This window comes from Entelurus aequoreus, linkage group LG02, assembly GCF_033978785.1.
Source record: "Entelurus aequoreus isolate RoL-2023_Sb linkage group LG02, RoL_Eaeq_v1.1, whole genome shotgun sequence".
Lineage (NCBI taxonomy): Eukaryota > Metazoa > Chordata > Actinopteri > Syngnathiformes > Syngnathidae > Entelurus > Entelurus aequoreus.
The window spans coordinates 69,704,993-69,728,736 of record NC_084732.1 but is presented as its reverse complement, the minus strand read 5'-3'; the positions used below and the strand labels follow the sequence as shown (position 1 = coordinate 69,728,736).

Here is a 23,744-nt window from a genome sequence, read left to right as displayed (position 1 = left end):
TAACAATAATAGAATGTATCGTAAAAATAAAAAATATTTTATTCTGAAGGTCCAGACCGGAAGTATGATGTAGTTAAACACACAAAGCTCCCTGCCTTGAAGTCCGAATAGCTAAGCATACATCCTGACTTTTCTTGTAATTTATTTTGGCGGAGAGCAACTGAACCGGTGAGGGTGATAGTGAAAAAAGGTCACTTTACAGGTTTTTGTTTTAACAAATAAATTCATCATTAGGTAACAATAATTGAATGTATCGTAAAAAAAAAAAAAAAAAAATATTCTGAAGGTCCAGGCCGGAAGTGTTTCCGGTCACGTGATGTGTTTAAAAACACAAGTTTCCTGCCGTGAAGTCCGAATTGCTAATCATACATCCTGACTTTTCTTGTCATTTATTTGGCGGAGAGCAACTGAACCGGTGAGGGTGAGTCGAGTAAAGGGTTATATTTTATTTAGACAGATGTTTAGGGGTATTTGATAAGAGATAACGCTTGCGTTCGTGCTAACAGCAGCGTGGGTTGTTGTTAGCTAAACACAAGGTAACCCATGTTAGCAACACGCTGTAAGACGGGGGTCGGCAACCCAAAATGTTGAAAGAGCCATATTGGAACAAAAATACAAAAAACTAATCTGTCTGGAGCCGCAAATAATTAAAAGCCTTATATAAGTCTTATAATGAAGTCAACACATGACGTAAGCGTCTATATTAGCTATATTAGCCTACTATCAAAATAACTGTGTCGCAGGCTGAAGCAAATGTTCGTTGACAGACATTTAATATTTATTCTACACATTTTTACAACATTAAGAAACCATTAGTAAATCAGAAGCTACTCAAGGTGAGAAAACTCTTGGAAATTACTGGCTTTTAATGGCCAAAGGTATACATGTGTGTGTCCAAGTTAAGGCTGCCTTCTTTTAATATAATTATTACAATCTTTGGCAATGGAGGTAATGTTTGCTGTGGTCTGGAACAACATGGCACACAAACAACTATCAGAAATGCAGCAAATATGATAATGTGTCATGAGACATGGAAAAGTTAATTATATACAAAGAGGATAAAAGTAAAGGATATTACTGTAGTATTGTACATGGTAATTGTTATATATATGATATAAACATAATATCAGTATATATGCTATACTTTACATATATTTAAATATTACGTCTATATGTTATTTTATATTGCTTTTAGTCTAATTTATACCTGCATTGTCCTTTCCATCTTTTCCATCAATTGTAACTGAGCTACTGTGTGGAACAATTTCCCTTGTGGATCATTAAAGTTTGTCTATGTCTATATTAAATGAGCTCAAATATACCTACAAATGAGGCATGGTGATGCAATATGTACATACAGCTAGCCTAAATAGCATGTTAGCATTGATTAGCTTGCAGTCGTGCACTGACCAAATATGCCTGATTAGCAGTCCGAGTCAATAACATCAACAAAGCGCACCTTTGTGCATTCACACACGGCATGAAACTTTTGGTGGACAAAATGAGACAAACGAGTGGAAGATTTTACATGTAAACTGTTGCGTCACAGTCCACACTAATGCGAGTTCAAGAACCGGCGAAATTAGGACAAAACAATGTTCACCAAATACTCTCATCAGTGAAGCATAAACACAAACATATTAAACAGTGGGGTTTCTAACAATTGGGAAGATTTGTGTCATGTTTGTCCTCAAACAAATAACATACTAAAACAAAAAAATATGTTTCCCCATCTCTTTCCATTTTCAATCCTTTTTTAATAATGCCCCAGGGAGCCACTAGGGCGGCACTAAAGAGCCGCATGCGGGTTGTTAACATAAAATTGTACTGCATTGCAAATTATAGATGCCATCAATTTTCTACCGCTTGTCCCTTTTGGAGTCGCGGGGGGTGCTGGAGCCTATCTCAGCTGCATTCGGGCGGAAGGCAGGGTACACCCTGGACAATAAATACATGACTGACTGGCTGTTAATTCAATAATTATTTGTGCATGTGAAGTGTCTCCTGTCCACTTTTTAATTACCGTATGTATTGAGTTGGGGGAGGTGTGCTTGTTTTCAGGGATCTTAAAAATGATCATCCCAGTCCGGTGCTTCACCTGTGGAAAGATCGTGGGTAACAAGTGGGAGATGTACCTTGGTCTGCTCCAGGCTGAGTACACAGAAGGGTAAGACATTACGACATTTTGAAATGTTCCATAATGTGTAATACGTTTGTATTAAGTAGTAGTAAGTGCCAAGTAATTCTTGCTCGAATAAAATGCCCATTTTGACTGTGTAAGGACAGGACACATTAAAAAATGTTTCACTTTATTTAAAAATGTTCTTTATTTTTTTATCAATTAAGAATAGTTACAAATGAGTATTGCGATTCATTCGAAAATATAGTTTTTACACCTTCAGTCAAGGCCAAAAATATTGGCACCCCTGCGTTTATTTATTTAGTTTGCATTGAAACACATAACCCCACCCCCAAAAAAGCCAAATCTTATATTATTTTACACAGAACTCCAAAAATGGACTGGACAAAATGATTGCCACCTTTTCAAAATTTTAAGAAATAGTTGTATTCTAAGCATGGGATGCTCCTTTAATTTGTAATTATACTCACCTGTAGCAAGTAACAGGTGCTGGCAATATATAAATCACTCTTGCAGCCAGTTAAAAATGGAAAAAAGTTGACTTAACCTTTGTGTTGTGTGTACCACAATGAGCATGGAGAAATGAAAGAAGAGCAAAAAACTCTCAGAAGATTTGAGAACCAAGATTGTGGAAAAGCATGGACAATCTCAAGGCTACAAGTCCATCTCCAGAGATCTAAATGTTCCAATGTCATCAAGAAGTTTAAAGCCCATGGGACTGTAGCTAACCTCCCTGGACGGAAGAGAAAAATGTATGAAAGACTGCAACGAAGGATTGTTAGAATTGTGGATAAAGAACCTCAATCCAATTCCAAACAAATTCAAGCTGACCTGCAGACACCGGCGGGTACAACAGTGTCAGCTCGCACTATCCGTCGCCATCTCAATGAAAAGGGATGCTATGGTAGGAGACCCAGGAGGACCCTGCTGCTGACACACAGACAAAAAAGCAAGACTGGAGTTTTCAAAAACGTACCCGAGGAAGCCAACATCCTTCTGGGAGAACGTCCTGTGGACAGATGAGACTAAAGTGGAGCTTTTTGGTAAAGCACATCATCACACTGTTTACAGAAAACAAAATGAGGCCTTCAAAGTAATGAACACCATTCCTACAGTCAAACATGGTGGAGGTTCACTGATGTTTTGGGGTTGCTTTGCTGCTTCTGGTACCTGATGCCTTGACTGTGTGCATGGCATCATGAAATCTGAGGACTACCAAATAATTTTGAGGCATGTGTCAGAAAGCTGGGTCTCCGTCAGAGGTCATGGGTCTTCCAGCAGGACAACGACCCAAAGCATACTTCAAAAAGCACACAAAATGGCTTAAGACAAAGCGCTGGAGAGTTCTGAAGTGGCCATCAATGAGTCCAGATCTAAATCCTATAGAATATCTGTGGAGATATCTAAAAACAGCAGTTGGGAGAAGGCACCCTTCAAATCTGAGAGACCTGAAGCAGTTTGCAAAAGAAGAGTGGTCCAAAATTCTAGTAGCAAGGTGTAAGAAACTCGGTTACAGGAAGCCATTGATTTCAGTTTTTTCCCCCCAAAGGGTGTGTTACCAAATATTAAGTTGAGGGTGCCAATAATTTTGTCCAGTCCATTTTTGGAGTTACCGTATGTACAATATCAGATTTGTCTTTTTTGTGTGTTGTTTCAATGCAAACAAAATAAACATCAAAGCATTTGTAATTTTAACAATTTTCTGGGAGAAGTGGTGCATTATCTGACAGAAATGCAGGGGTGCCAATATTTTTGGCCATGACTGTATCTGTTACAGATATTTTATTTTACTTTCAAAAAAGCTTGTTAAAATGAAAATAAATCATCTGACTGACTTATGATTTCAAAGTTAGTTATCCACCAAATAGTACACCTTAAAAATGACAAAGGATTTTACTGTAACAAATCTGGTACCGTTTTTTTAATTTACAGTAATGCATTGTACAACCCACCACCATAGTTTTTCCGGTAAAAACTGTCAGCTCAGTTGCTCTAAATTTACTGTAAACTGGTACTATTTTTTCATTTACAGTAATACACCGTAAAAACAACCGTAGATTTTATGGTAAAATTCTGGCAACAGAGCGGTCTGTTTTTCATTGCATAATTTGCAGATCTTTACAGTGTATGTGAACATAGGCAATTATTTAATAACTGTTAATATTCATACTGTATACTATTCACTGTTAAGACAGCCCTCCCGTTATGGCCCTCAATGAAGATGAGTTTGACACTTCTGGCCTAGTCTATAATTTGCCTCCAACACTTGTGAAATGCATTTAAAAATAGTACTCACCTGGTTGCTGTGAAATGAACGAAATTTAGTGTTTTTAAGAATTTCTTGTAAACATTGTGCAATTCTGATCAAATTAACTTTGCGATACTTGTTTTATTTATATAAGGACGCTAGTATTGTTCGTCGGCTGCTTCGTTAACATTATGTTGCTCTCAGCGATTGTAAACTTTTTTTTTTCTTTCCCACCCATTTAGTGATGCTCTAGATGCCCTGGGCTTGAAGAGATACTGCTGTCGAAGGATGCTCCTCTCTCATGTGGATCTTATTGAGAAGTTGTTGAATTATGCTCCCCTGGAAAAGTAATTAAAAACTGCTTTCTTTATGTATGTTTGGCGCTTGGACATGTCTTATTTTTATTTTGATGTCAAATGACAAGAATGTTGCTTTAACTACAGTATACACATTGAAATATTGTTTTTCTGAATAAAGATGGTAAATTTCACATTTATTTCTGTGTAAGTCAGTTGTATATCCAAAGTCAATTACATTTTCTTTTGTGGAAAAGTATCATTCAAAATTCTGAGTTTTCGGTAAAACTTCGGGTTGCCAAACCAAAAAGAATTTAAAACTGAGAAATAAAAATAAAACATGGGTACATTTTAGGGATGTTTTATATTACAAAAGAATGATGAACATGACATGTTATATACATTTGCAGGTCTCTGCACATGCAAGGATTCTAATCATACTTGGCAACACATGTTTTTCCAGGAAACTTCCATATTTTTTGACCTGCCGTCCTCCCATTTGTGCACGTTTTACTTCCACAAAAAAAAAACTTGGGCATTGTTGGAGCGGCCGGCACAAACGTCAGTGCGGTGTAGTCTGCAGGGTGCGTTTCAGTATTTTCAAATGCAAATATTGGCAGGTATGATTGGAATCTGAATTAACCTACACACAACATATCCTGTGAAGAGTTGACAAACAATTACAGACTCAACATTTTTAAGTCTATTTACAAGTTTGTGCAGAAACTAAAAAGAAAACTCCCCTGAACACTTCAACAGCAGTGTCTAGAGGGGGAAAGTATATTTTCTAAAAACATTTAGGAACATATTACAGAGAAAAAAAAAAGTATTCAGACGTCACTCAATTTTTTCACATTAATTGTGCACTACCTTTGAACTGGATTTAACTCCATGCAAAGTGTAAACATGATAAAACAGCTGGCTGAGTTCAATTTTAAGTCATTGCAAAGATTGCCAAAAAAGTAAAATACATCTTTTGTTTTATTAGGTCTAGTTATTTGGTTTTAAAGGGTAAAAAAAAAAATCATGCTTACAGCTTTGTTTAAATATGCAACATAAATGTGACCAAAATTGAAGTAGTCCGATTACTTTGTGAAAGCACGATACATAAGTGTTCTCAAAACTAATCATTGGTGGCATTTTATACATTTAAATAATTTCAAGGAACCTTTATGACGTACACTACTCACAAATAGTTAGGGATATTGAATACAGGATGAATCTAAAAAGCACTATAACCTTTACAGGTAAAGTATGAATTTTCTAAGCCCAAATGTTTCACTACTATATTTTTTTACACAACTTGCTGTTCTCTAACAAGGAGCTGAACGGTAATAAGAGGTGTGTGAGACATGTATGGATCAATACATTTATTACAGAAAGGCACCTCCAGTCTCTCAGTGTATGCTGATGACACTAAGCTTTTAAAGTTCCGAACACTACATTTTGAATTTGATACATTTTTATAAATACAGTTAAACGATTATTCGAAGCAACAGAAAATAAATCAAAGTTTTTTTTCCTAATCAAACTAAACAATTAATAATAGCCTTAACTGTATCCTGTGTTAATGTATATAAAAAAAAAAAAAATTGATCCATGATCTTTTAGACAAACAATACAACGTCAAACTGTTTTTTCCCTACAGGCCAGTCCATGGTCTAATTTTTGATGACCAACTTCCAGTTCTGGTGTCAAAATATATAAAAAAAAAGTTTTTGGTCAATTTTTCAGTTTTATGTCGATATAAATATTTAATAAATAAAAATGTCAAATTACAAATTTTTACATCTTGTTATTGCTCTTCGGCACTGGAATAGAAAAACGCTTTTCACCCCCAAATTAATACTTTTTCTTTCCCAAAATGAAATTTAAATAGTCGTCCCTTGTTTATGGCTGTTAATTGGATCCGAACATGGCCGTGATAAATTAATTTCCGCGAAGTTTGTATAATTTACCAATTTACCAAAATGTTTTAATAGTAGAGTATAAAAAACTGTTTGACATTCAAGATCCATTTTTCAACATCAAAGCCCTCCAGACATGAATTAATGCCCTTTAGTTACCTTTATACTCTTTTAAGCCAATATAGTAATGCTGCCTGAGGCTGAGCCAATCAGTAGCCACAATACTAGACAATGCACTCTGGTAGATGTGCTCTCCTCTCGTGGCCAATACTACTACTGTATTGATATTTTTTTGTATATTTAGCCATTTTTAGGCTTTAAAAGACTTAATTTAGGAACAAGAAATTGTACAATAGGCTTTAAAAATTTAAATATGTAGTGAAGACAATATTTGAGACTAGGGATGACTGTAATCCAATGTTTTTTGGTTTTTCAATTCCCAATCATGAAATAAAATTCCAAAGCAAAAAACCTACACTGATCATTGATCCATTCAAGGATCAGACACCTTGTAGGGATTTTGCCATCCTTGTTAGAGATCAGCGAGTTTTAAAACTAATACTAAAACTTTGAACAGTTGGACATTCCAAATTAATTACATACATTGTAGCTTCATCCTGAAATTCCAGATTAATATCCCTCACTTTTTAAGAGGAGTGTCGATTAAAAACAAATGCCCTTGTTCTAGTGTTAGTTACCGAATCATGAGTAGACCCCAGAAAGTAGGCGTATCAGTTTGTCAATACGTTCTGCAATCAACATGGTCTTAAAAAGAAGAAAGAAGTGAAAGGCTATTGTGAGAGAAATGCTAACAGACAGCATCATCAGGGAGTCTCCTCTGGGTTGGATGTGACGTTTTATGTGTTGCGATGTCAAAGTGGACCACGAAGCTGTGACGATACAATCTTACCGAGTCAGCGGTAGCGGTCTCTCTGATCCCTGTGCCTGTCCCGCAAGCGCTCCCTTTCCCTCTCTCGACTCCGGGAACGTTCCCTGTGCCTCCGGGATGTTCCGGCTCCTTCCCAACTAGGCAACTCCTCTCTGTGGCGCTCCCGATCTCTGACCCGGGTGTCTGAATGACTGCTACTCCTGCTGGAAATCAATCAGGGATTATTAGACTGTGTGTGATTCATGTCATGTGATTGTGTTGGGGCGCTGAAAAACCTGTGGCCAGAGTCTCCCTGGATGGACACCAGGCAGTCTTTGAGGGAGGTGACCAGGGCTTGGCAGCGCTTATCTCCGTATATTCTGGACTGCTTAATGATGGCGATGGCCGTTAACAGCGTTTCCATGGCTACCCGCAGGTCTCCTGCATTAGACAATGTCGGCAATGAACACATGCAGCAAACAGCTGAAATATGCAGCTCACACATATTGAGGTAGAAAAAAACCCTTATAAAATAGTTTTCCATCAGTCAGTCATGTCACAACCTACTTTTATTTATGTCAATGTATTTTTTCTGAAATATTCTTTAATGCTTCAACAGTACATTAAAAAATGGAAAACATGCACCAAAAAGCTTTTTGATTTGTATGAAATTTTGTGACATTTAAATAAATCATGAAATGTATTTGTAATGATAAAGTAACACAATGGATCAAGGAATGTGTGGTTTGAAACATTCAGGAAGTATCCACAGTGTTGTCGACAATGCCTTCCATCCTTCGCCCTCCCTTGTCGCACACCAAGAAGATTAACCAACAAGGTAAAGTGTTTTTTTTTTTTTTTATTCCTAATCATTGCACTGACCAGCTAACAAAGTTAATGAGTTTTGTGATTTCAAACCGTGAGTGCACCACAGGACTAGAGTGTGTGCGCATTGGCAGGGCAGCTGCATATTGGGACGCCGTGGCGAAGTTGGTAGAGTGGCTGTGCCAGCAATCGGAGTGTTGCTGGTTACTGGAGTTCAATCCCCACCTTCTACCTTCCTAGTCACGTCCGTTGTGTCCTTGGGCAAGACACTTCACCCTTTGCCTCTGATGGCTGCTGGTTAGCGCCTTGCATGGCAGCTCCCGCCATCAGTGTGTGAATGTGTGTGTGAATGGGTGAATGTGGAAATACTGTCAAAGCGCTTTGAGTACCTTGAAGGTAGAAAAGCGCTATACAAGTATAACCCATTTATTATTTATCATTATATGAGGACAGTCTAGCTCGTTGTTCTGATTTTGTAATTAAATAGAAAGTTGATCCATGACCCACTTATGTTTCTTTAATATACAGGACTGTATAGGACTTTATATTGTGTTTAAAGTGTACAAAAAACATATAAGTCGCACTAGAGTATAAGTCGCATTTTTGGGGGAAATTTATTTGATAAAATCCAACACCAATAATAGACATTTGAAAGGCAATTTTCAAACACCCATTTGTGAATTCGTTCCTCGAGCTGTGGCCACCTAGCTTTTAGCCCGCGATTAGCTTTTTTAGTTTTCTTCATTTCAGTAAGAGTAGCATCCGCTTTTCGCCAGTCCCTTACAAGTTTCTCGCTTACTCCAAACTTTCTTTCTGCTGCTCGATTGCAGTTTTCTGCTGCATATTTCATTACTTCCAGCTTGTAACCTGCAGTATATGATTTACTTTTCGGTGCCATTTTTGTTCAGCCCTTCTCAGTTTTTATAAGTTACCGCCAATGTTGAAATGATCAATTTTCATAGGTACGGAAGCAGGAGCAGGTAGTATCTTTTTTTTCACAATGCACTTCTGCCATGACCCGCCCCCGGCAAATTTTTATTGGTTGACGTGTGTGTGTGACGATTGCTGATATACGCCTAGTCTCTTACGTGAATGAGATAATTATTATTATTTGATATTTTACGGTAATGTGTTAATAATTTCACACATAAATCGCTCCAGAGTATAAATCGCACCCCAAACTATGAAAAAAAAACTGCGATTTATAATCCGAAAAATACGGTAATCTGTTATTGGGGGGAATTGAGGGGATTACTATGATGTGTTCAAGAGTCTTTTAAGAGTTTTTAGAGTCGGTTAATTGACTTATTGAATATCGATCCAGGTCTAAATACAGCCGTACTCTAAATTATTCAATGTGAGATGGGTCGGGCTATTTAAATAGTTTTTATTTTGTTGTTTTTTTGTAAACTCCTGCAAATTTTACAAATGTATCAAAAACAATGCGGATTGATCCATTCTCATTAATCTGAACAAAAATGTGAACACAATCTATAAGCAGAGAAGAATGACTCAAAATCCATGAAACATCTGTTGCAACGCATTCCGGGCAGTTTATCCAAGTATTGTTAGCGTCGTGCTTGCACACATGGGCATTTGATGCGTTAATGAGAGACTGAAGAATATGAGAGTAATTTCCAGCATAACCTAAATATGATGAGGTGTACTTACCGGTTGTTGCGCCGGTCACGGCCTTGGTAATGGCGCTGCTAGCCACAGCCCTATTTCTGTTCAACAGCTCCTCATAATCCCTGTCTCCCCTTTGTCAGCAAAATACAAAGATATTTTTACAACAGCGACAAATTAATCAAACAAATAATTTTTGTGTCTTAGACAACTTTATCAAAGGTGTGAAATTGATCGCATTCTCACTTTTGCATATTGTAAGAAAGCCTGCTGTGTCTTTCTGGTGGTGGTGAGATGTAGGCTGGATTGATATGCAGACTTGGAGACGGCTGTCTCGGAGCGTTGAAAAGTTGAGGAGGAAACAAAGGAGGGGGGTAGATGTTGGGGGGCACAGGTGGGAAGGGAGGTGGTGGATGGGCGAGTAAAGGGCTGGAATGTGAGGGAAATATGTTGCCGAGGGGATGCGGCGGGAAGTGAGGGGGTATACTGCGAGGAGGGTGGTTGTTCCGGGGTAATGGCGTACTCTCCAGCGAATCACAGTCCCTGGAATTACTGCGCATTGGGAAGCCTATGAAAAGCACTTAAGTCACGTGGATGTACAGTATATCATTCACTACGTTTACACTGCAGGTCAATAGTCAGCTGGAAAATATTTTTTCCAGCTGACTATTTAGACTGCAAGCAAAATGTGATCTTTATCAGATTCCACCATGAACATGTACAGGCCCCAAAGTGGCCTCGACATCACTTGTATGCACAGTTTGATAAAGTGAGAAAACAAAGGAAGTTGACCAGATTCCGTAAATGAACAAGAAAGTCGCTACTACTAAATAAAATAAGTCACCACACCTTAAAAATGTGTGTTTTCTTCACGTAAAAATAAATACAAGTACCGTAATATAATGTATGAATGGATGTATATAATGTAATATATTTGGGAGAGTTTGAATCTTTTTAGAGCTGTTAAGTAGAGGCAACACATCAGCGTGAATCCATGTTAGCTTTATTCTTCAACTCACTTACGTAAACAACTTACGCAATATATGTAACCTATAAGCAAATACGCCACAACGTCAACTCCAGTTCTTCAACAATCGCTATTTCTTTGGAATCAAAATATAGGTCTTAAAAATATTCAGCCACCGAAAAAAGACTTTGCTCATCGAAACCAGATGTTGTGATGTAGTATCCACATCCGCTGGCAGGGTGCGTCCTTCACCGTGCACACAAATGACGAAGCTCAAAGAGATGCAACGATATCAAAATCTCACGGTACGATAATACCATGGTATTAAGGCCACGGTATGATATTATTGTGGCATATGTCCAAAAAAATAAAAGAGACTTAAAAATGTTAGTGTGTAAAATGAATTGGCAGAAATGTTTAAGATAAACACACTTACTGTAAGTTAACCATAAACATAATGCTAAAATTATCTAATCTTATGAATACAAATATGATTTTTTTAAGCACAAAGAATTGTGTCGGGACGTCCACCGTTTCAAGCAAATAAAAAAAAAAAAGACTTACAGCTGCATTTCTTTAAAGTGACAATGTAAACATCCAGTGTACAACACTTATGTTCATTTCATTGTCTTTCAACTTTTACTTTCTGACAGGCAGTATACTTGACAGGAGACATGTTTATATAAGCCTGGAAAATGCTGTCTCTCAGAAAAATTAATTACAAATTTAACTTTTAATGTTGTAAATAACACAAACTGATGTTTTGGTTCGCTGGCTTCAAATATATTTTTTGTATGACAGTTGATGAGAAAACATGGATGGATGAATTGAGGATTTATCAAGTAGTTTTTCAGTTTCCTCATATTTTCCGCATTGAGCATTTTTTTGGTGATTACCTCCGTACGGTACGATATGACTGTCTGGTTGTGTGTCGCCTTGGAAACGCTCGAGACGAAACTATTGCTTTGCAAAACGCAGAGTTTCTTATCTCAGCTAAAGAGCTTATGTTTTCGCCAGGGTTTGTTTTTCTGTTTGTTAGCAACATAACTCAAATAGTTATACATAGATTTTGATGACAGTTTTCAGGGAATGCCCAAAAAAACCCCCAAATAATTCCTCTCATCGACGACAAACACTTGGGCGCTGCGCAAAGGATATTGGGAGATGTAGTTTATTTCCAGACCTGGCCAAAGCGCCAGAAAAAAACACTACACACCAAATTTTGTTTGATACCGCCAGGCATCACAGTAATATTGCAAAGACTTTGAAACTGAAATACTGTGGTATCTACAATACCGTTACACCCCTGGTAGTTTGCCCAAAGATGACGCAAAAGTCGTATTCAGGTCGCGTTGCTGTTTAGACTGAAGTCACATTTGAAAAGATCAGATTCAGACTACCTCTTGATGTGGCCTGAATCTGTTGCGAAAAAAAAATCTGATTTGAAGCACTTTGGTGCATTTAGACTGGCAAAAAAAATCAGATCTGTGTCATTTGAGGGGTAAAAAAATCAGATTTGGTGGTCAGTGTAAAAAGGGTCATTGTTAGTGTGAGAAAATGGTGGCACTCTTACGTTTGTTTGCAACATACTCGAACACAGTTAAGTTTTGCTGAGTGGCAAGGCGGCAGTCAATTTTTTCCCCATCCATCGTACATTGTGGTATTTTATCCAACAATATTTTTGCGGACCTTCCTGAAGTCACCACCAACTTTGCATAGCTATAAAAGAGAGGATGAAAAGAAACATACATATTTGAGGTCATGAAAGTGAACTAAGTGTGAACATCTACTTGTTACATACCCTCTTGATTGGCCATTTGCTTTGTTCTCTGCAAATTTGATCTCCTCGATATCCCTTACGTCTAACCTTTGGGCCACAGACAAGACGTCTTCGTCAGATGTCCACTAAATGGTACAAAAAGATGGGGAAATGGGAAAGAGAAGAGCATAAGTACTGTTTACCTTTATTGATTTGTTTGTATAAACAGTATTAGAAGTCAAAGGTTAATAAGCTCCAAACCTGCCCATGGGAAAACAAACTATAAAGTAAAGGACAGTGGTATTTGGACAATAGCAATGCCATTCCACTGAATCTGTGCCATTTTGAAAAGAAGAATTTGATGCAACTTTAGTTTTTCCCCGCCATTTTATTGCAACAAACGCCTAAGGAAAAAAATAAACAAATAGGCCAGCAAACTCCTTGGGCAGAAGGACTGACCATTTTGGTCACAATACCGGGATCTGTTGAAGGACACGTTAGATGACATCAAAGTAGTATTTATTTATCTATTTAAAGTTAAAGTACCACTGATAGTCACACACACACACACACACACTACAGTGTTTCCCCCAGAAAATGTGTTAGTTAAGGTGGTGTCTCTCCGGCGGTGTAACTCGGACTGTCGCCATCACGTCTCCACCTCGTCGCTGCCACCATAGCCTGGGGGGCAATAGACTACAGACTGTGGTGACATAGGTCGGCTTTGTCGCGTGAAATAGCCTACAATTTTTGGTTGTGTTTTCCGCTCCATTTGCTGAATGACGATATACGATATATATATATCGATATTTTTTCTGTAAAGTAAAAACAAAACAGTCCTAGTTACCTGAGATACTAAGTATGTCATTATTATGACTTAGTAAGTCAAGATAATGACTTACTAAGTCAAATTAATGACATACTGTAAGTAAGCGTTTGCAAAAAGCTTTTGAAAAAAAAGAGTTAAAAGTGGGGCCACATGCTGAGACATACAGTATGTTCAACTCATCATGCTTAATTTATTACAGCATTTGGGAAGCCTGTAGCTGATTTTTATTATGTAAAGGTTATATTTTTATCAACATGTGATGGCAGGGACCCTGCCATTCAAAACTAGGCTGCTCCATTACTAATGATTAATGTAACTATAGCTGAAAAAATAGTACAATAGCAATAGGAGAGACTATTCATCCCTGAACACCATGGAGTTCATGTAGGCTGTATGATACAGTTACATTATTATATCAACTATCAGAGAAAGCTTCAGGAAACTCTTCATTTAACATATCGTTTTTTGCTGCTTCAACACAGCTCAATCAACACAGAAAAAGGTAAAGTGAAATAACTTAGTTGTTAACTGTAGGTCAATAATGCTTGTCTTTCTCTCAGACAGACAGGGCTTTGCTGTCCGTAACACACGCACGCACACACACACAGAGCTAACGTTATGCTAAAAGCTAATTAGCCTTCACCTCAAGGACTGCGAGCGAGCTGAGCTGCCGCTTATATTTCTAGAACGTCAACGGGCTCATAGTGATGTTACTCGTAGTTGACTGGGAGGTGTTTATTATACCGTATTTCCTTGAATAGCCGCAGGGGCGCTAATTAATTTAAAACCTCGTCTCACTCCTGCGCTTACCAAAAGCATGCGGGATGGGCAAGCATGCACTAATTATTTTAAAACTTCTTCTCACTCCGGCGCTTACCTTATCATGAAAAGCACATTTAATAAAAAAAACGTTAATATGGTCTTACCTTTAAGTTATAAATGATGTCCATGTGCAGCTGCTTCCGATCAAAGGCAGTCTTCCTTATCTTTCTTCCGTTTTAAAAGTCTCTGGAGATATTCCTTTAATTATTACCTCCTGCTTCGATTGAAAGTCCAGTTTAGAAAACTGTTTTATTTTAGATATTATCCTCCATGGTAAAAGTGCAAGCAAACGATCTCGGCTCACGCATGCTGCTTGTTGTCTTCTTCTGCAGCACCGGTCTTCTGCAGTACTGGTAGTCGCAAGAAGGATCACTAGCGCCCTCTACCACCAGGAGGCGGGAGTCATTTAATGACTCATATTTGACCCGGCGGAAGTGCCAAGCATGCGCTAATTATTTTGCGAAACGAGTTTGACCCGGCTGTAATTCTAGGCAGGCGAACACTATATTCCCGGCGGCAATTCAAGGAAATACGGTAATTTGGGGAGAGTCCGCTGCCTTACCTGCTGAACACCTATCTGCTCACTCCACCGCAGGAGCACTGACTCCATGCGCTCTGAATACGCACTACTGATTGGCTGTTACATGCGCTCTGAATACGCACTGCTGATTGGCTGTTACATGCGCTCTGAATACGCACTGCTGATTGGCTGTTACATGCGCTTTGAATACACACTGCTGATTGGCTGTTACCGCTCTGCGTGTAACCAATCAGATGGTTCTGTGGGTGGGACAAAGCTGGGTGACAGAGGCAGAACTAAGCTGAGCAACTTGTTACGACTTTAGTTTAGGAGGTGGCTCTTTGTTGTTAAGGCAGCCGCCTTAACAACAAAGCGCTGCGGGAAACCCTGCACTAGGTGTGGTGAAATTACCCTCTGCATTTGACCCATCCCCTTGTTCAACCCACTGGGAGGTGAGGGGAGCAGTGAGCAGCAGCAATGGCCGCGCTCTGGAATCATTTTGGTGATTTAACCACCTATTCCAACCCTTGATGCCGAGTGCCAAGCAGGGAGGTAATGGATCCCATTTTTATAGTCTTTGGTATGACTCGGCCGGGGTTTGAACTCACGACCTACCGATCTCAGGGCGGACACTCTAACCACAAGGCCACTGAGCAGGCTATTTAATAATTAAAAATATTCAGCCCGCTAAACATTCTGAGGACTATCAACCAGAATGGGTTATAAACAAATATACACAATATTTCAGCCTGCCAGACAATTTTTCTCAACTGATGTACTAGGCTTTATTTAGGTTGAACTATCACAGATTACCTTACAAAACATATTTTCAAACAAAGCATGATGATAATGTAATGTGGGGACGGCGTGGCGCAGTTGGGAGAGTGGCCGTGCCAGCAACCTGAGGGTTCCTGGTTCAATCCCCACCTTCTACCAACCTCGTCACGTCCGTTGTGTCCTTGAGCAAGACACTTCACCCTTGCTCCTGATGGGTCGTGGTTAGGGCCTTGCATGGCAGCTCCCGCCATCAGTGTGTGAATGTGTGTGTGAATGGGTGAATGTGGAAATAGTGTCAAAGCGCTTTGAGTACCTTAAAGGTAGAAAAGCGCTATATAAGTATAACCCATTTACCATTTAGCACATCTTTCATTTTAGTTGGACTAGTTGGACCAGATGTGATAAGTAGCGCTTTTATTTTGACAAGCGGGGTCTTGACACGTTTTGATAACAATAAAAATATGACAATTAAAAAAGTGCCTCTTGACTTCCTGCCTACCGTCTTTATTTCCTTCTTAGCTTGTATCCCATCTTACTAAACCAGTTACAGTAAGAATCTATATTTTTTGTTATCATTGCACTAATCTATAATCCAAACATACAAGTGAAACTTTGCCTTTCCGAATGCAAGCATTGCAGCAGGCATTTGCTCCAGTGATGATGGCTCACGGCGATCCTGGATGAAAATGGGTCTTGTTTAGGGAGAACGACTTGCTGTGGCTTTGGACATGGGCTTTCTATAATGTACTTTTTCTTTTTCCATTTCTGCTTACTATTTCCCCCCCGCTTGTGGCTCAACAGTAACTGAACGCAGATACATTTTCCCACACTATGGAATGGACTGAGGGTCAGACAGGATGCACATGCGTTTATCGTGCAGTAAAAAAATGTGCGCCAGTAAAGGAAATGACAGTTAACGCAATACTATCACGTTAACTTTGACAGCCCTAGTACAAACCCCGTTTCCATATGAGTTGGGAAATTGTGTTAGATGTAAATATAAACGGAATACAATGATTTGCAAATCCTTTTCAACCCATATTCAATTGAATGCACTACAAAGACAAGATATTTGATGTTCAAACTCATAAAATTTATTTTTTTTGTGCAAATAATAATTAACTTAGAATTTCATGGCTGCAACACATGCCAAAGTAGTTGGGAAAGGGCATGTTCACCACTGTGTTACATGGCCTTTCCTTTTAACAACACTCAGTAAACGTTTGGGAACTAGGAGACACATTTTTTAAGCTTCTCAGGTGGAATTCTTTCCCATTCTTGCTTGATGTACAGCTTAAGTTGTTCAACAGTCCGGGGGTCTCCGTTGTGGTATTTTAGGCTTTATAATGCGCCACACATTTTCAATGGGAGACAGGTCTGGACTACAGGCAGGCCAGTCTAGTACCCGCACTCTTTTACTATGAAGCCACGTTGATGTAACACGTGGCTTGGCATTGTCTTGCTGAAATAAGCAGGGGCGTCCATGCTAACGTTGCTTGGATGGCAACATATGTTGCTCCAAAACCTGTATGTACCTTTCAGCATTAATGGCGCCTTCACAGATGTGTAAGTTACCCATGTCTTGGGCACTAATACACCCCCATACCATCACAGATGCTGGCTTTTCAACTTTGCGCCTATAACAATCCGGATGGTTCTTTTCCTCTTTGGTCCGGAGGACACGACGTCCACAGTTTCCAAAAACAATTTGAAATGTGGACTCGTCAGACCACAGAACACTTTTCCACTTTCTATCAGTCCATCTTAGATGAGCTCAGGCCCAGCAAAGCCGACGGCAATTCTGGGTGTAGTTGATAAACGGTTTTCGCCTTGCATAGGAGAGTTTTAACTTGCACTTACAGATGTAGCGACCAACTGTAGTTACTGACAGTGGGTTTCTGAAGTATTCCTGAGCCCATGTGGTGATATCCTTTACACACTGATATCGCTTGTTGATGCAGTACAGCCTGCGGGATCGAAGGTCACGGGCTTAGCTGCTTACGTGCAGTGATTTCTCCAGATTCTGTGAAACCTTTGATGATATTACGGACCGTAGATGGTGAAATCCCTAAATTCCTTGCAATAGCTGGTTGAGAAAGGTTTTTCTTAAAACTGTTCAACAATTAGCTCACGCATTTGTTGACAAAGTGGTGACCCTCGCCCCATCCTTGTTTGTGAATGACTGAGCATTTTTTGGAATCTACTTTTATACCCAATCATGGCACCCGCCTGTTCCCAATTTGCCTGTTCACCTGTGGGATGTTCCAAATAAGTGTTTGATGAGCATTCCTCAACTTTATCAGTATTTATTGCCCCCTTTCCCAACTTCTTTGTCACGTGTTGCTGGCATCAAATTCTAAAGTTAATGATTATTTGCAAAAAAAAAAAAAGTTTATCAGTTAGAACATAAATATGTTGCCTTTGTAGCATATTCAACTGAATATGGGTTGAAAATGATTTGCAAATCATTGTATTCCGTTTATATTTACATCTAACACAATTTCCCAACTCATATGGAAACGGGGTTTGTATTTACCTTATTTTTGTGGACTTTTTATATCTGCACTGCAACCACATTATTTCCCCATTGTGGGATGAATAAAGATTGTTGTGTGTCACTTCTGAAGAAGTTTAGTCTTTAGTCAAAATAACCCAATATTAGTGTATTTTGTCATTAAATATACATGTTTATACAAGGACACGCAAGCGTTTAATGAGTCAGGGCGCACGTAAAATTAGTTTGAGAATTTTGGCACTGTCTTGACGCTATATATATTTTCCCCCTAATCGCAATAGTTTTGCCAGAGGCACATTTTATGTGTTAACCATACTTAAACCCGAGCAACCCATTTATGAAGCATGAAAATGTGTTGGTATTCAGGTATTGCCCCCGTAAACAGTATGAATATTTGGAATTTGATATGAAAAATAGACGGCTTTTATCCTGGACTTCATGATCAGGGGCCGTACTTATCAAGCTTCTTAGAATTACTCCTAAGAAGTCTGCTAAGAGTTGACTTAAGAGTAAATAAATTCTTCGCTGAAAGCTGCACTTAAAAGTTAGTTATCAAGCGTCTTACTCACACTTTCAGCGAAGTGTAGGACTGAATCTTAAGTGTCACACTCAGAGCTGAATTACGACATTACTATGTGCCGTAAACGTAATTTTAGGTGACGTCATTTCTGTGTCCATAGAAATGACCAATCACGGAAGGGAATCCGTTGTCTAAGAATAAAGAAATATCTTGGAAATATTTAAGTGGACAATGGGAGTGTATATTTTGACAATAAACTACAAAATAATACTAAACAAACTAGTCCCCACCGGCACTCACGCTACCGCTCCCTCTCTTGTCTCGCCCACACACTCACTGACGTCACTCACCTCACGGCCACACACATTCGCTACTCTCATAAAATTTTCTTTCCAATTCATTAATTAGGCAACTAATTTGAAACTGGTGTGGGTGGCTCTATATATACTAGCCCACTGCAGCCACATGCAGAAATCAACAAGGAATCGAAAAGTATTAAATCTGTGACAAAAATAATACCCGCTCTGTCTAAACGATACCGTTTGATCAGCTGCTCGTCATCAAACAAATCCAGGACATCGTTCCGCTCCCTGAACGTTCGCACACGTCTCTCTCGCCTCAGTGCCATCCACTGCTGGCAACTCCTAACCACTTAAGACACCTCTGAAGGTCTCTTAAATATCGTGGAGACTAGGAGTGATTCTTAGACTTAAGAACGTTGATAAAAAGCTTTTATTCTTAAGTTTGAGAGTAGGACTAAATTTCGCAAATTCTCAGGACTTAAGTGTAAAATGGCACTCTAAGAAGCTTGATAAGTACGGCCCCTGATCAGTAAAACTTTGGGGTCATTCCACTGAATTTTGGTTGTTTTAGACTTAGACTTAGACAAACTTTAATGATCCACAAGGGAAATTGTTCAACACAGTAGCTCAGTTACAATGATGGAAAGTGTAAGGATGGAAAGGACAATGCAGTATAAATAGACTAAATATAGCGATATAAAATATAACATATATACGTCTTAAAGTCTTAAATTAAACTTAATTTCTGTATTTTCTCAACTCTAATATCGATAATACAAATATTGAACTACTCAACCTGTGTATTAGGGAATCTCGAGCCACTATTTAATTTTTGCTCAAGGTTCCTTAAAAGATAACCTATTCGAGTAACAGAACTGAAAGCAACAGGATTGAGTTTATGGCATAGAATTAGCAAATAAATTATAACCACATGGTGTTATGCTTAAAGCATGTTAACAGGTGAAAACCCAGGCACGCGTGAACATAAGTCAGATAAACTAATTTTTTAATTAAAGAAAATTAAGTATAGTTGGGATAACAAGTTATATAAATATGCAAAAAAAAAAAAACATTTCAGAAGGATTTAAATTATTATATTTCATGGTAAAGTCTAATTTTAGGAAGCATGGCTAGGCAACAAATGCTATTTTCCCCCAAAGTTCAAAGCAGTTTATATTAATGTTTTAAATTTAATTTACTAATAAATATGTCATGAGATCACTGTGCAGGACACTTGGCTTAATGAAACGTTGTTTTACATTTAATTTTGTCATGCATTTCTACATTTCATTTCTATGGGACGCAAATGCCACTGATTCAGTGTAATGGCCCTTTTACAACGGAATGTGAAAAGACAATTATTAATAAATCAATATACCATGTACATTGTTATACACTAATTATCTTCAACTATAAAATTCTAAAATACCCATTTGTACATACTCCAACTGAATTCTAGGTACAATTTTTATTACAAATTGGTCTCCTGAGTAGGGATGGTTACATTTCATATTTGAATCAATACAGTACCTGAAAATCGACACCGGTACTCATCTGTACCAATTTACGGTACTTCTGTATGTATTCACGTGTAAATTAATTTGTTTATTATAATCTACATGTTGTAATTTTATATTTACAATGGTAATGATAATTGTGCTGTTTCGTCGTTATATCTTGATTTCTTACTGTTCTAAGTCTCATTTGCAAGTATTTTGTAGTACACTTTCCATGCTGTTGCAATTTCAATATGTTAGATGTGTTGCCTACTCAGGGAGTAGCCTTTTCCATGAAGCTGAATCTAGTCTTTTGCTGCGCCTTAAAAAGTGTTTGTACTGTAAGTATTGTACACACCAGCTGTTTAACTGTAACAGGCACCTTAGCTGTAGTTTCCATGACCAAATTTGGAGGTGTTGAAACCGCCAGGTTTTAGTGTCATCTATCAGGCATACTTTCTTTGTTGTCACAGAAAATGTATTTTATGTGAATCAACACCCGGTTGCAGCTTCGGAATTAGGTCGGTGCCAATAAAAGTACCAAATTCGGTACACATACCTACTCTTGAGACCGAAATCAACAATTTGCGCTTTTATTTACAGTACATCACATTCCTTATAGTATTGTGGCTACCGTGAAAATGCATCCGCTTGTGTTAATATACATCGTGATGTGTAACTCACCCAGGAAAAAGGTCCTACGTATAAAGGGAATTTTTGCGGCTCATTTGGCTCCTTTAAGCCCGTCTTGACATTATCTCCGTCATTCTCCGCTGTTGTTGGCGTTTTCCTTCCAGCATCTGCATTTGATGTCATGTCCTCATCCTTATCAACTGAATCCGGAAGCACGGCCTCATCAAACAGATCATCAATTCTGTCAAAATCCTGCAATGGAATTCGGGAGAAAAAAGACATTTGAGTCATCTTGTGTTTATGTGCAGTATAAATTACTAGGGTCCACATTTTCTTAAGACTTATAGTGGATCAAATAATTCCAATGCTTTCTTTTTGCATGAAGAAAAATATTCCATATAAACATTTGCACTACGTTTACTTCCAGATGTGTACTGCTCTGGTAATGGGTACATTCGCACCCACCTGCACAAATGTACTTCAAAATGTAACAATCAAAATAAATATGACTTTTTTTTTTTGTTTACTAGGGCATGCATATATAATATGCATTAGTTTGACAATTAAAATCAACGATAATAAAAAGGAGATGCTTGGAAATAGCATAAAAATGCCCCAAAAACTTGGAAAAACGCGATTCACAGAGTTACTTTTTGGTGTAACCATCATGAGCGTTCTATTCAGGTATATTTCTTTTATATTTTGATAAATCATCATATTTATGTTTTACTAAATTTAAATAGGTATTGATCAATCTTTAAGCTGTGTGTATCATCTTATTTAGAATTGTAGTTGAAACTTTTACAACCTTGTGTTGCGCTCATGATGGCGTAATCAAACTAGATTTCATTTAATGATCTTATTTTTAATATTTATTACCTTTTTTACATTTAGTATATTTAAATATTAATTTATAAACATTGAATACATTTCAAATATCAATAAAATGCAATTGCTTTCATCTTATAGGGTAATGTTTAGTTACAGCAAGTCATGAGCGTAACACTAAGCTTCATCACTTTGACTTGTAATATCTCTAATTCTGGTGGTGTTTTATGCTTTTTGGAACATGTACTATACATAAAATACAACAAAGTCCCATATAAAATTATGTTTCTAGCAATACTTACATTTTGCCTTTGAAAGTAACACTCCACTGTCCATTAGTGGAGCTGTACACATAAATATGATAATTTATCAAAATATAAAAGAAATATACCTGAACAGAACGCTCATGATGGTTACACCAATAAGTAACACTATGAATCGTGTTTTTCCAAGTTTTTGGGGCATTTTTATGCTATTTCCAAGCATCTCCTTTTTATTAGGGACCGAGTCCCTTTGGGACAGAGGACCCTATTGTATTTCTAGCGTTTTATTATTATACCGCCGCCTCTTTGGGCTGTAATTTGACCCCCTTAACATGCTTCAAAACTCACCAAATTGGACACACACATCAGGACTGGCGAAAATTGCGATCTAATCAAAAAACCAAACCCCAAAACTCAAAATTGCGCTCTAGCGCCCCCTAGGAAGAAAACACAGACACAACTGCCTCTAACTCCCAGTAGGAATGTCGTAGAGACATGAAACAAAAACCTCTATGTAGGTTTCACTTAAACCCATATTTCATACACTGACAACCCCCAGCAAAAATCAACAGGAAGTTTGCAATTCCCCCTTCAAAACAAAAGTTGAGTAATTAGTACAGGAGAGCGATTGAACCCTTCTGATTAAAAGTTGATGAAAGACATTTATCATTTACTGCTCCGGTTTGGATTGTATGAGCCCTCAAAGTCGGTCCCGTCCATCGCTGCTTGCAGCTTTAATCATCGTTGATTTTAAATGGTCAAACTTATGCATATTTTATATGCATGCCCTAGTAAACTAAAAAAATGTCATATTTATTTTTGATTGTTACATTTTGAAGTACATTTGTGCGGGTGGGTGCGAATGTACCCATTACCAGAGCTGTACACAGATAGAAACAAAAAACGTTTGGTTAATGTACTTGCAGCAAAAGCTAGTATTACCTCGTCGTTCGGATTGGCGTCAGAGTGGAGAACGATGGCACCCCTTCTGGATGTACTCGGCCCGGCTGCAGCCATCCCCGGGGCCTGTGATCATTCAACGGACGATGTTGCTAATGCACTTTCTTGGTTAAATGTTATTGAGAAGCGGTTGAAGTTAGACTTGCACATTCACTCGCGGCGCATTGGGGAACGATAAACAATGCTAGCTCACGATTTAAATTGTAGCACATTTGCTAACGGTAGCTAACGTTACACTGGAATTAATGGAGAAACGGCGGTGAATTGACATAGATAGGCGTTATAATTAGTGTAAGCCTAACACGACCTAACGACAAATTGAGAAAAAGCAGCTCAATGAAAACAAGCACGTGTTATTTACAATTCTGCAGTTTCGCTTTTATGGTCCGCTGATGCTATTGTTGCTAACCTACCTGACTGGTCACGTGCATCTGCGAAATGTGACCGGCTCGCAACAAAATAACCACTCGTTTATTTTCCCATGAGCCTCATGGGTCAAACATGGTGGAAAGGGTTACTAGTAAACATACCATATACGTTAGTATTAAAATGTATCTGATTAAAAACGAGCTGGTTTAGTAACAACTTTTCTACATGTACATATGGCGGTGTTATTAACAGTTTAACAGTTAAAACCCACAGT

The 23,744-nt window shown here is 38.2% G+C and overlaps 2 protein-coding genes across 4 annotated transcripts; one reads left to right on the top strand and one right to left on the bottom strand.

The window, feature by feature from the left end:
- Window positions 1–262: 262 nt before the first annotated feature.
- Window positions 263–4,884, top strand: LOC133638644 (DNA-directed RNA polymerases I, II, and III subunit RPABC5). 2 transcript variants are annotated; one of them, XM_062031458.1, is made up of 3 exons: window positions 263–415; window positions 2,062–2,167; window positions 4,631–4,884. In XM_062031458.1, the coding sequence occupies exons 2-3, from the start codon at window positions 2,073–2,075 to the stop codon at window positions 4,737–4,739; spliced, it is 204 nt and encodes a 67-aa protein (XP_061887442.1). In that variant the 5' UTR covers window positions 263–415; window positions 2,062–2,072; the 3' UTR covers window positions 4,740–4,884. The 2 variants fall into 2 exon arrangements, with proteins under 2 accessions (XP_061887442.1, XP_061887433.1); XM_062031449.1 differs by having other exon boundaries at window positions 273–421.
- Window positions 4,885–5,029: 145 nt separating this feature from the next.
- Window positions 5,030–23,714, bottom strand: LOC133638633 (cleavage and polyadenylation specificity factor subunit 7-like). Of its 2 annotated transcripts, none has more exons than XM_062031437.1 (9): window positions 23,515–23,714; window positions 23,084–23,167; window positions 21,102–21,302; window positions 12,679–12,782; window positions 12,451–12,596; window positions 10,157–10,478; window positions 9,956–10,044; window positions 7,756–7,900; window positions 5,030–7,680 (listed from the first exon to the last, which is right to left on the bottom strand). In XM_062031437.1, the coding sequence occupies exons 1-9, from the start codon at window positions 23,530–23,532 to the stop codon at window positions 7,506–7,508; spliced, it is 1,284 nt and encodes a 427-aa protein (XP_061887421.1). In that variant the 5' UTR covers window positions 23,533–23,714; the 3' UTR covers window positions 5,030–7,505. The 2 variants fall into 2 exon arrangements, with proteins under 2 accessions (XP_061887421.1, XP_061887412.1); XM_062031428.1 differs by having other exon boundaries at window positions 5,030–7,683; window positions 23,515–23,712.
- Between the last annotated feature and the right edge of the window lie 30 nt (window positions 23,715–23,744).